Source organism: Corvus moneduloides, chromosome 3 (assembly GCF_009650955.1).
Source record: "Corvus moneduloides isolate bCorMon1 chromosome 3, bCorMon1.pri, whole genome shotgun sequence".
In the NCBI taxonomy this organism is placed as follows: Eukaryota; Metazoa; Chordata; class Aves; order Passeriformes; family Corvidae; genus Corvus; species Corvus moneduloides.
Genome location: NC_045478.1, coordinates 2,923,716 through 2,936,944, shown reverse-complemented (window position 1 = coordinate 2,936,944; position 13,229 = coordinate 2,923,716). Strand labels below are relative to the sequence as shown.

The following is a 13,229-nucleotide window of genomic DNA, read 5'->3' as shown; positions in this document are numbered from 1 at the left end:
ACTGACATCGAAAACACCATCAGTAAGATTAATAAGAATTCTGATTCCAAAAGTCACACAGGAAAGAACTGCTCTGCATGAACACCCTCAAAGTAGCATCTGCTGAAGTGGGGGCTCTTTCAGTTTCTTTCTTTTGCTGAAAGGAAAACAGTGAATTCTTTCCATTCCGTTTTCTTAACATTTAGGGGAAGCTTCAAAACGGAAGAGCCATTTCAAACTAAATAGTGTTGTGTTATAAATAATTTTATATCATTTATGACACACCAGCAGGAACTCCAAAAGTAAGACTGTGTGTGTCTCTCTACTCTCTGATCTCCTCCAGCTTCTCTAGGACTGAGTCTAATCACCAAACTCACTCCAAATTCCTGAATGGAATTCTTAGACACCTGCCATGCATTGTTCCCCCTGAAAAATGTGTTTGTGTGTTGTCATTTCCTTGAGCTCCACCATTAGAGTCTCATCAGAGGCTCTGGTGGCTGGATTCCGAGTTTCAGAAGAGGCTGCTCTGCAGAAGGCAGGATTTGTCTCTGGCTCTAGCAATGGACTCACACTGACATTTTCCTCAGGCATAATTTTGGGAACATAGCTGAGATCAGATTCCTGGAACGATTACCCCATCCTGCTAAAATAACATTTTTTTCTGGCAGAAAGCTGTCCCCACATCTGTATTACACTTTACCTAAGCTCTACCTGCCACGCCTGGGCTCCCCAGAGCTGTCCAGACATAGCAGCCACCTGGACTAATTTCCTCTGCCCAGCCTGAAAAATCTGATAATATGAGAGGCTTCCTCTCCAGGAGTTGAGGAGTTGAACCAAAGATCTTCCACATGATTTTTAACATGATGAAAAGGATTACATGACCATAAACAGAGGACTGTGATCAGATTTTGTCTATACCTGTAACACAAACAGTGTTGGAGCCCAAGCACTGGCGCTCAGATGATTGTGCTAAGTTGGTCTCTTTTTGCCGGCCAGCCCTTTCCCAAAGCTTTCCCAGGCATGAGAAAACAAATTCACATAGTCCAGGAACCATTCCCACAAGGCAGATTGGATACAGCTCCTGAGGGAGTTTAACAGGATGGGCATGAGCTGGGCTCGGGGTCAACAAACCTGGTTCTGTTTCTCCTTTGTGGCTCAGATACCACCACCAGGTTCTCTTCCCCTGCCTCCTCCTCCTCTGTGCTGTTTTTTATGAGCTGTTCTGTGGTGACAAGTCACCACACAGGATCAAAGACCCCAGTTAGCCAAGTGAGGTGAGGCTTGTTTGTGGATCTGTGCCTATACAGGGACTGAGATTTCCCCTAAGAGCTGCCAGAAATGTTCCAGCTCTGGAACAGGTGTCAGCAGCTTTTTTCCCTAAATAGGTACAGCCTGAGATACCTGCAGTCAGCATCCTGGGAAAGGGGCAAGGCTGTTATGGTGATGCCATGATGATTTTTTGCCTTTTCTTTTATACCCCTTTTATACCTTTTTATAGCTTTTGTATTCTTAGTGGTTTTTTGGCCTACATTCTTAGACTTGTTTGTCAAGCTAGGAGACTCACCATCTTAGATCAGAGTGCCCCAGACCCCAAGCTCCTCTCCAGAATACATTTTGTAAACTGAGATAGAACGATTCAGGGGAAGGCTCTTTGGGGACAGGGGCTCATTCAAGCCTCTCATTGGGGAATTTTTGATAGATGTGCTAATTAGTAAAACCTATAATGTTATACCTGATCTTTTGTGTGGGTGCATTGTGGTGTGCATTTCGGTGCATTCCACCTGGATGTAGTGCACCTAAGGATCCTTGAAATAAATATAGAGGTAAAATCCCTTTTCCTTTCTAATTGTGTTTGATTCTTGATTTTAAGACCAGGAAAAGGCATCAATGGAAAGCAAGAAGTGGATTTTCATGCTGATGAGGGCTGTGTACCCACAGGCCTGTTGACACCAGCCTTCTCAGTGATGTAACAGAGGGATGTTGTCGTTCTCCTGCCACTTGAGGATGTTGGTAACTCTGTCTGGCTGTTCTAGGATGACGTCTGGCTGACCATAGCACCCTTCTCACTTCGGAAGGGCGTCAGGGGGTCGTTTTTCCTGCCTGGCCTTCAGTGGTATAAATAAAAGTGTTATGTCACTTGAGTTTCTGCACATCATGTTGGGTCTGTCAGCTTCTGCTCTGCATCAGCCAGTGTGGGTTATTCTGCTTGTCTAGGAGCCAGGAACAGGTTTCATCAATCCTCCTCTCTCTCCTCTCTTAACCTTGCAGAGACTCAGTGTTCCCCTCTGACCGCTCGGAGGGACTCGGTAGATGCCAAACCACTGCTACCAACTATTCATCTTTCCCACTTCTTCTTTGGTTATTTCAGTTCAAACAAGTGTTCAGGGCCAGGTTGGATGGGACCTGAGCACCCTGATCTAGTGGAAGGTGTCCCTGCCCACAGCAGGGGGTGGAACAAGATGAGAGTTAAGGTCCCTTCCCTCTCAAACCATTCCATGATTCACCAGGTAGAGTCAATGGAGAGACAGAGGCATTTCCAGACAGCTTGTCCCACATCTCAGACAGCATTCCTGGGGTGAAATAAACACTGAGCATGTGATGAACGGGACATCTTCATACAGAGGGTTTCAAAACAGGGGAGAAGCTTTGCCAGTCCTGGTGTGGTGGGTGATGGCCAACATTTTGAACAGGAGACAGACACTTCACAGAGGTTATTCGAGGACAATCCCAAACAGAGGGTGGATTATCCCAACTCTGCTTGGCCCGGGGTGCTCGTGCCTCCCACAGCAGGATCAGTCTCTGGCTTGCATCCAGGAGGAGATACAAGACTCGATGGCTGCAGGGTCGGAGCTGGTTTGGAGTGCCCGGGTTCACCGAGGACATGAATAGGAGGAGACACGACAGAAGCAGCCGAGATAATGAGAGCACAGATCAGACGAGTGTGGCCGGTCACCTCTTCCTGCAGCAGGGAAAAGGGGGCACTGGGGACAGCTGAAAAGCAGAAGGATGAAAGGGGAGGAAAGCAAAGCCTCTGGAAACACAATCCCTGGTGACCCCATGGATGTTTCCTCAAGGCAGTGCTGAGGCGTGGGCTGGGGGAGGAACTAAGGAGGGATTCAGCATTTCTGGGGTCACCGAGGACATCTCAATTTAGCAAAAGGAAAAGGGTTTAGGAAGCAACATTTCAGGACATGAGCCAGCTTTTGACTGTCAAGGGGCGGGAGGGCAGCTCTCCATGTGAGCCGTTCTGGAGCTGCCTTGGTATGGATTTTCTCGCAGTTAAATGTTTGGGAGCATGGATGTGCATGTGGTCTAATGTGGAAGAGCCCTCCTTGTGCCAGCTTGGGCATGGACTGTCCTGTACAGAAACTCAACACAAGCCTTGTGTGGGATTCCAGTGGGATTTGGTGGTAGAAGACTTACGTATTATCCAGACCTACTTGGGAATCTGTCCCTGGAAAGAGTTACTTACCTTCATTTTCTGCCTTTCTCAGTCACCAGCAGTTTTCTATTTCTTATGGAATGGTGATGCTGTGTCCAAGTGAGCTGGATCCTGGAGAATGGGGATGTGATATTCCTTGGAGGAAGGTCCCAGAGGATCTCTCTAGCAAGGGAGCAGGTGCTGAGGATGTGAAACTCACCCCTTGCCTGATGAAAGCCAAATATTTTCAGAGAAGAGCAAAGGACAGGACACTGGTGTGACATCTCTTCCCAGTCTCCGCAGTGCCAAACTCTGGATTTTCATCCCTGGTCATTCCAGCTCTTAGTAGAGCACAGAGGTGTCACATAAATGTGAGGAGGCCATTTCTGGGTCAGACTTTTGAATTATGTCCACCTTAGGTGGAATAGTTCTCATCTGCCATGCTGGACTGGTGGCAGACTGGAGAAACTGTTTAAGGAAGTGTCCTGAAATTCAGTGAGGAAAATGAATGGCAAAACGGTCTGTGCAGCCCTTCATTATTTATATACTGGCAGTGTTCCATATTTTTCCATGTTCAAAGAGACAAATAAAGAGGGAAAATGAAGGAAAAAAGACACAAGTCATTCCCTCCTCTGATGGGGAAGAATAAAGAAAGATCAAGCATCAAAATCCATCAGGAAACAATGAAAATCAGACCTGGGGTCTGATTCTGACCCCTTTTGCTCTGACACAAACAAATTAAATCAGATTAAAAAAAAAAGGGGGAGTGACTTTCAGGCTCTCTTGTTACAAAAGCAGGATCTGGCTTGATCTCTTTTGTGTATAAATGCATTTTCACTCTGTGTGCATCAAAATGAAAGCCTGTTCCCCGGCTCCTACTGAGCTTCAGGGAGGAACGTGCCACCCAAAGGGGAAAACAGGATAACAGGGTTCACAGCACAGGGGCCTGAGCAGCCAGCCAGGGATGGGGATGAACTGAAATGTGGCACTTGGCATTAAGCAAGAGCTGCCTCTGCACAGGGGCTGAGGGAAGGTTTCGTGTCACGCTCAATATTTGCTGTCCCGCTCACCCGGGAGAAACGTTGGTATGGTCCCATTTTGTTTTAGTAGAGTCTTAAGGAGAATTAATGTCAGAAAAAGAAATAGAGTGCTGTTTAGGCATCATTTTCAACATTAAAGGGACAGGCACCACAGGAAATACTCAGGGCATGTGCTACAGCAACTGCATCCAAATTACGGGCAGCCAACAACCTGCAGCTGGACTTGTGATGAAAACTGCCCCTGCCCCTAGTGAAAAACCTCTCTCCTCAGCTGGATAACACTGAGAGTAAGGCCAAAAGGGGTATATTGTTCATTTTAAATATTCATTTGTGTGTGTGTGTGTGATTTTTCTATTAGACTGGTTGTAAAACCATGCATAACTGCATAGCAGGAATAGGCCAGAGAAACAGGGATGGCTTTCCCTGCACTGTTTTTGTTCCTGGGCTTTAAAAACAGCAATTGTGATTTAAGAGGAGTCATTGCTTCAATTCTTTTGTGTGAATAGGGTTTTTTTTCTGAAGAGCCTCATTACAAATCTGAGATGACCTTTTCTTTTTCTGGACCATGGGTAGGAACCAAAGGATGAAAACCAAACCAGGATGAAATTCAGGGTGTCCCTGTGAGCTTCAGCAGCTTCCCTTGAACTCAGAGTGGTTCAGGCTCCTCTCCTCTGGTATCAGATCACTGCATTATACTCAAGTCCACTCATGTTTTCATGATCCAAAGCAACAGCTCTTGTTTCCCTTTCTCAGAGAATCCATTCCTTGGTCTGACATTCTCAGAAATTTAACTTTTTTACACTTGCCTTATTTCTCACTGCTTTCTCACCTGTCTTCACCATTTCCTGTTGCACAGCCTCTGTGCCACATGTGTTTAGCATTGAAGAGGGATCATGAGCTCCCATGAGAAAGGCAGAATTTGTTTGAGTCTCACCTGGTGTCATTCTCTCACTCCAGCTCCCAGCTCAGAAATGTTCTTGTCCTCTGTATGCAAGTTTGTCCCATCTGCCAGCTCCACGCAGAGCTCCGGAATATCCTAAAGCATCTCAAAGGTTGCTGGATTCCCACCTGTGATGGTTGCACTAAGCTTTGATCCTCCTTTGAGCAAAGAGGCATCATTTAACCATGGACACCCTGGGGTGAGTCTCTACAGTAGGAGCTGAATCCTGTCTGAAATGCCGTGTCAAGCACACTGTGATGTGAAGGAGATCTACTCCCTGCTTTAGCTTGGATTTTATACGAGATCTTGGGTAAATCCTTCAAATCTTGGTGCTTCATCTGTCAAACGGGACATAATACAGCTTTACCTCGCTGTGCTGAATGTAGGTGAGCAGATGTCTCACTGTAAGGACTCACTCCTAAAGGGATCTGGGGGATTATTTCTTGTGCTGTGTCATTCAAGACACAGGAACTCGACTCCTTGATGGTGTTGACTTTGGCCTGTGAGTCACTCATGGCTTCCTAGGGCAGAGAGGTTTGTGGAGAATCCCAGTCCATGCCAGTCTGACTCATTACGGGCAGGTGGGATGCAGATGCCAGAGATGCAGCCACAAGGAATCAGCCCCATAGGAGCTGATTTCCTGCTGGTTTGAGAATGCCCACACACTGTGCAAAGTGGGGATGTTCCACTCCCAAGACCGAAAACAAACTGGGAGGAGTGGGAGTGGGCTTTTTTTGAAGTGACTTCAGTGTTTACCCAACTCCATCCCTTTGATAAACAGACCTTGGAAGGGAGTTGAAACCTACTCGTGCTCCATGAAGGTGCGTCAGTCACCATGTGCACGAGTCAGAATCAAAATAAAAAGCTACTACTCATGTGAGCCAACTTTCCAGGACTTTTTGTTTTAGTTATAACTGAAGAGATCTCTACAGTTGCTTAGAAATAAGGTCTGGAGAAGGTGGGAGGAAAAACAGGGACAGTTTATCCCACAGTCTGTGAGAAGAGTAAATTGCAGGAAGATGTCACGGGCTAGAAGTCACAGGGAAAGTTGGGAATGAAAACTCATGGGCAAGATGACAAAAGTGCTGTGTCATTTAGGTCTGTATGAAAGAGCCAGGGAGCAATTTCTGTGGCAACACAGTAAGAAGTAAAAGTAAGAGTGATGTAAAAGTCTTTACATCGCTCCACGGATCCTGCTGACATCCACCTACAGCTCTCCCCCTGTACACCCAGGTCCGTATCCTGCTCATCACCAGGGTGCCAAAATCCACATTCAACACAAGAGTTGTGAATTTTGAAACAACGGCAAAAATATGTCAAAATGTCCAGAGATCCTTCATTGCCTCCCTCAGATCTTGGTGCAGATGAAGAGACAATGAGCTGTTCTGTACGGGGGGACTCATCCCGCCTGACTGCTGGTGCTCGCACGTCCGCTGGCAAGGGATGGAGTCAGACACCTTGGGAGCATGAGTCAACCCCTCCCTGTCCCACACACGGATCTCAGGACAGGCTGAATCACTTTCTGGGGGTGTCTGCCTCTCTCTGCTGGCTGGAGGAGATGTTCAGATGACTGTCAGCAGCCCGGGTGCCGTGCGAGTGACTCAACACACGCACTCTGAGCCAGCTCCGTGCAATTTACTGCAAAGGCTGTGATTAGTGGAGGGTTCTGCCCTTAAAAATTAGGTAAAGCCTTTATGTGCAAACTGGGGGATTGTTTCGGGTGTATTTTGTTCCTCTCTCTTTTCTGGAATAAATGAGCCCAACAGAAACATTTTTAAGCCAGGGTGACACATCTGTCTCCTGTGGGTTGCTGCTGCTTGAGTTTCCCTGTACAGGTACAGCTAATGCTGTACAAGTTTCTAGTAAAACAGCACTAAAATAAGGCAATAAATGACGTCTTTTTTCCCTGCTAATCACTGAAAGTTTTTAAACTGAATAGTTAAAAGATAGTGCAGCAAACAGTACCTTACACATAACAAAACTTTGTGGCGTGACTCATCCTTCCAAAACTGTTAATAAACTCTCCCAAAAATGTAATTCACCTTGCAGGTTAAAAATGAATCTAATCTACATCTGCTTGAGTATGAGGCTGTTCATATTTAGGTGTTTCCATCCATTATGGGGAGTCTGAGAGAGCTGGACCTGTTTAGTGTGGAGAAGACTGAGAGGGGATCTCAATAATCCATAGAAATACTTCCTAGGGATGGCAGAGGACGGTGCCAGACTCTTTATAGTGGTGCCCAATGACAGGATGAGGAGCAATGACCTCATGAAATATACCACAAGAAGTTCCACCTCAACATGAGAAAGAACTTCTTTACAATGAGGGTGGCAGAGCACTGGAACAGCTGCCCAGGGAGGGCATGGAGTTCCCTCTCTGGAGATATTCCAAACCCACCTGGAGGTGTTCCTGTGCCACCTGCTCCAGGTGATCCTATCTTGGCAGAGTGATTGGATGATCTCCAGGGCTTCCTTCCAACTCCAACATTCTGTGAGTCTGTGGTTGGAATCCCCAAGTCCTATGTGCAAGTGTTTCTTAGTGAGGACTTAGAACTTGGGGGAAATTTTGATTTTCTTAAAGCTGGTGGTCTAAAGCTTCTCTCTTGGATAAGGCCACTGCTCTCACTAGTTTGTGGTTTGTTGTTTCTTAAAATTCAGTCTGAGATTCTAAATGCATATGTGAGTCCAGAGGCAAGAGATGCAGAGAGTTGATATAAAGGTGTAGTTTCAGTGGACTTTGCAGGCTGTGAGAATTCCAGTGAGGGCAGAGCTTAATCTTTCCTGGCCTCCTTTTCCATCACCTCTCCTCCAGACATGGATAGGTTGGAACAGGGAAAATCTAACCCTGCTACACTGTGGGGTGGACTCCTCAAAAATGAGAAGATAAAATCTACAGAGTGAGGTCTGAAGAGCCAGTGGACCTTATTTGCATTCCCATGGAAGCCAGGTCGCTGTGAGCAGAGAGCAAAGAAAACAGGAGAAGAAGAAATTTCGGGTTTTTGAGCATTTTACCTTTTTAACTCTGAGCAGCTGCAGCAAGATGTTCCTTGGATTTTCTTAAAAAAGTAAAAGCCAAATGAGATCTGGAGCTATCTCCCAGTTACACATCAGAGATGGAGGGGCATTTCTTATTGTTTGTTTTGCTTGGAACAAACTTGAAAAGCAGTTTTTCCTTTGGAATTTAAAGGTGATGGTCCCAGATAAATCTTTGGCTACGGCCCAATCCAGCCATAGCTACCGAATTACTGAGCTTCCCAAACATGGATTTTGGTCCATCATCTGTTTCCTCACCTGCAGAACAGTTGTCCAGTGAGCAGCAGTGGGAGCAATAGGATGCCAGTGGTTCTTTCTTTTCCCAGGAATCTCTCAATAATTTTTATTGTGATGCTTTGCTCCATGAGTTGTTCAATCTACCCTTGTGATAATCAATGGAGTTATATTTTTTAAAAGCCTCCAAAGTGTGGTAGGGCCACTATTTTATCTTCTGGAGGAAATAAATTGTTTAAGTGGTGGTTGGGATGGAGAATAAGACCAGGGCCCTTTGGAATATCATGGGGTGTTCTGCCCCATGCCAGGGTGCAAGGGGACGTGTTGGGAGCTGAAGGTGACCCCAGCTCAGGCTGTGCCCTCCCTGATATAACTGTGGCTTGGATTTGTGGTCCAGCCAGGAGACAAGGCTGGAGGTGAGCTACCTCCAATATAGGTCTTGGGTCCATCCTAGAAACAGAGCAAGGGATTTGCTGGAGAGATCAGATTCTTTGTTTTGGGACTATTTCAAGGGTATTGATGAGTCTTGATGTTTCCTGGATTTATATGTTTATCTGCATGGGACAAAAAACGTATTTTTCCCAAAGGCAAGTGCGAATGGGGATTCCTGAGTAAGGCAGAATCAGTGGGAATGCTGCTTAAATAGAAGTATTTTAGAATAAAAAAGAATCCCTGCGGTTGCAGGGAATACGGGTGTCCTGCTCTTGGCGTGGTGCATTCCAAGAGAGATTCCTCTCTCCAAAAAAGTAACTTTCACACTTGGGCTGCAGCATTTAGGTGGGATCTGGATTTCAAACTCTCAAATGTGGATCCAGTTAGGATGAGCACGGAGGCTGTTCCCTATCAGAAGAGCTGGGGTGGGGTGGCCGATCCAGTGGCTCAGGAAGATAAGGACAATGAGTCAGAGAACTCCTGAATACAGCACCATTTCCAATTCCCACACTGATATCTCTGTATTTCTCTCCTCCAGACTGTAAGGACAACCTGACGTGAGTTGAAACTTCAGGCTCCTGAGCCTGCCCCAGATGCAATAATTTAGTGAGCAGATGATGTTTTCCACCAAAGCTCCTGTCTAACTCAGTGGATCTGTGTGTCTTCCGGCAGGTGTGTCCTCTGTGGCCTCCCTGATGTCCCTGGCTTGGGTGCTAGCCTCCTATCACAAGCTTCTTCGGGACTCTAGGGACGACAAGAAGAGTATGAGCTACAGAGGGGCCCTCATCCATGTCTTCTGGCGCCTCTTCACCATCTCATCCCGAGTTATTTCTTTTGCTCTCTTTGCTTCCATCTTCCAGCTCTACTTTGGGATCTTTGTAGTGGTCCATTGGTGTGCCATGGCTTTCTGGATCATCCATGGTGGGACAGATTTCTGCATGTCTAAGTGGGAGGAGATCCTCTTCAACATGGTGGTAGGGATTGTGTACATTTTCTGCTGGTTTAATGTCAAGGAAGGGCGGACTCGATACCGAATGTTTGCGTATTACACGGTGGTCCTGACGGAGAATGCTGCCTTGACGCTCCTTTGGTATTTTTACAGAGATCCTGAAACCACTGACTCCTATGCCGTGCCAGCACTGTGTTGTGTCTTTCTTAGCTTTGCTGCTGGGATAGCTTTGATGCTGTTATATTATGGTGTTCTGCATCCCATGGGGCCAAGAGCTAAGATCTTTGCCAGCTCCTGTTGCGCCGAGCTGCTCTGGGGCATTCCTTTGCCCCCCGATGTTGAGCCCATGGCACCCCAAGCCCCTGGGTACCGGGGGGCCCAGGCTACGCCCACCAGAGCGGTCACGGAGCAACAGGAGGAACTCACAGCTGACACTTGCTTGCCCGTTTTCCAGGTGAGAGCAATGGTACCATCTACTCCATCTGGGCGACCCTACCCCCCCGAGGGGCCTCTCATTAAGATTGACATCCCAAGAAAAAGATATCCTGCCTGGGATGCTCATTTTGTAGACAGGAGGTTAAGAAGAACTATCAACATCCTCCAATACATCACCCCCACAGCTGTAGGTATTAGGTATAGAGATGGACCTCTCTTATATGAGTTGCTACAATATGAATCTTCACTTTAAAGCTCCTTAAAGCAAAAGTAAAAGAGGGGACCTTATTTTTGTTTACGGTAAACACAGATCATGAAACAAACACAAACCTTCAGATAAGCTTTCTTTCTGGTTGCTGTATGTATAAAAAAAAAAAATATATTCTCTATGTTTTGTAAGTAAAAACAAAAAGAAAAACTTTTCTTTTGTTTTTTACACACAAGAAACAGTATTTCAACTTCCACACCTAGGATTCACAGGTGGAGAAGGAGGCATCTCCACATCAGTTTTATACCGTACACCAAGTGTAGAACATTATTTATGGGATTGGTGCTGATTGAAAAATAAAAAAAAAAAAACAAACAAACAAACCTACAACTGCCTTATGCCCTTAGGTGCTGAGTTTCATTAAGTACTGTCACCTTTCTCATGCAAAACTCTTTGATGATTATATGCCAGGAAAAAAAAAATAAAAACCAACCATCCAACTGAAATGCAAACCTTAAAATTAAAAAAAAAAAAAAAATTAACAACAACAAAAAGAGAGAAATGTATGAAAAAACCATAAATCCTGTTGCTCTTATTGGATTTAGCAGAAAAAACCCTCCAAATGTCTAAATATAAGAAAGCAAAGATAAGAAAGCAAAGATAAGAAAGCAAAGCCAAGACAACCCCAATGGAGTTTGATTTTTCCAACAGCTGAAAGACAAAATCAGGTCTGTAAGATAATTTGGCAAGGAATTTATAACACCATTGGGCCAAGCCTTGACCGAGTCGTGTTATAAAAATGATCCCACCCTGGAACCGTTTTCCTCATGGAAATGGACCCTGTACAAAGGTGGGATTGTACCAGATCAGTGGGAAAATACAGGATCTGATCTTGTTCCCAGCACCTGCTCGTGATAAAGCCCCACTGTCTCCAGTGGAGCAAATACCAACAGTCTGAGCCCAGAATAAGGCCTGCCACCTTGATTTCTGGAAAACGAGAAATTATCAGAATTATAAACCAAAAACATGATCCGAAATTACATTTCCACATATCTAATAATTATTCCAGTAATAATAAAACTCAGCATGGTAGCAAAAAGCGAGTCAATTTAAAGGCACAATACTTGATCAGTGACTGGCAAAATAATTTGACCTACTGTATCATTTTAAGGCTGTGAAAGGCATACATGTATTATTTGTAATCTCGTGTAAGACCTGTCATGTCTCATTCAGTGCGAGCCTTAAAGTGATTGTAAAGCATCCTTCGTTCCATTTTGGGGATTTTTGGGTTTTGATTTTTTGTTTTGTTTCTGTTTTGTTTTTAAGGAAAACAAAACATGAAAAGTCGGGATTAAAAAAAAACACAAAAACACAAAAACAAACAACAACAAAACAACCAACAAAACTTCTTCAAACGGTAATAACCTGTAAAACTGACTCACGTCTCGAGATGATTTGGTGCTTTGTATTTTTGTTGATGTTGTTGTTGTGATTTAGCTGAGAAAATTCTTCGACTCGGTTACATGTGGGGAACTGCTGATAAAAACTGTCTCGTGTCACCCTCTACTGTAAGTACATGGCGAGAAACAACAACCAGAGGAAATCCAAGAGCGTAGCGAGAGCACCGTGGTTTAGCTTAGCCTTCCACCGCCAGGAGATGCTGCCACCTCCGATGCTGGCAAAGACCAGACGGTCCTGCTGAGGGCTGTGGGGTTGTCTTGACATTTCCAAATAACCCGCTCAGTGTCTGAACATTTTCATCTCTCTCGGATTCTGTTTCTGTGCTGGAATCTCTTGGGTTCTTTTCGAGTTAAATCACCGGGTTTGCATCTATCCGACACCCTTTTTCCATTTTGAGAGTATTGCTCCTTTAAAGGAATATTCCCATTTCAGGGCATCTTTTCAATCCCACCATGCCTCTACTTGGGAGGGGAAAAACAACAACAACAAAATGAGATATTTTTAAGTGAATGCTGTAGTATTTTCTGTGTGTAATTGCAATTTTTTATTCCAGAAATACTGTAACTGTCTAGGGTGCAAAACTCCCATGCTGACCTATTCTGAAGAGAAGATCAGCATGGGGGGGATATTTTTTAATTATGATTATGATTTTTTTTTAATTTCAGAAATCAGTTGTTTTTTTTAATTATGATAGTATTTAAAGAAACTAGTACCAATTTTATATAACAGTTTAAAGAAGCTGAATGCTTTCTTCGCCTGAATATACCTGAAGAGAAACATTTTTTTCAATCAGTGATCCTTTGCAGTGTTCTGAGAAAACGTTGGGGTTTCTTCAGTTGTTTCATTTTGTTTTGTAAAGGAAACTTTTAACTGGTGTCTGTCCCTTTCAAGGAGGGCAGGACTCCTTCACGCCAAACTATAGACACACGGCAAAGTTTATACAAAGCCAAATTGTCACTGGTACTGTAATTCCCAGTCAAACTCCATTTCAGGCAGATGTTTCTGGGCTCTGATTACAACCAATGTGATGGTCACATTTTCATGCGAAGGGAGGGATTTGGTCTTGTCATCCCCTATCTAACTCCCCAGTCCCTTGT

General features: G+C 44.8%; 1 protein-coding gene across 1 annotated transcript in view; it reads left to right on the top strand.

Moving 5' to 3' along the window:
• Nucleotides 1-11,209, top strand: part of XKR6 (XK related 6) — a 165,046-nt gene extending 153,837 nt beyond the window's left edge. The window contains 1 exon segment of the mRNA XM_032103782.1: nucleotides 9,752-11,209. Coding sequence (XP_031959673.1) covers nucleotides 9,752-10,716 — 965 coding nt within the window. The 3' untranslated portion in view covers nucleotides 10,717-11,209.
• The last annotated feature ends 2,020 nt before the right edge of the window (nucleotides 11,210-13,229 follow it).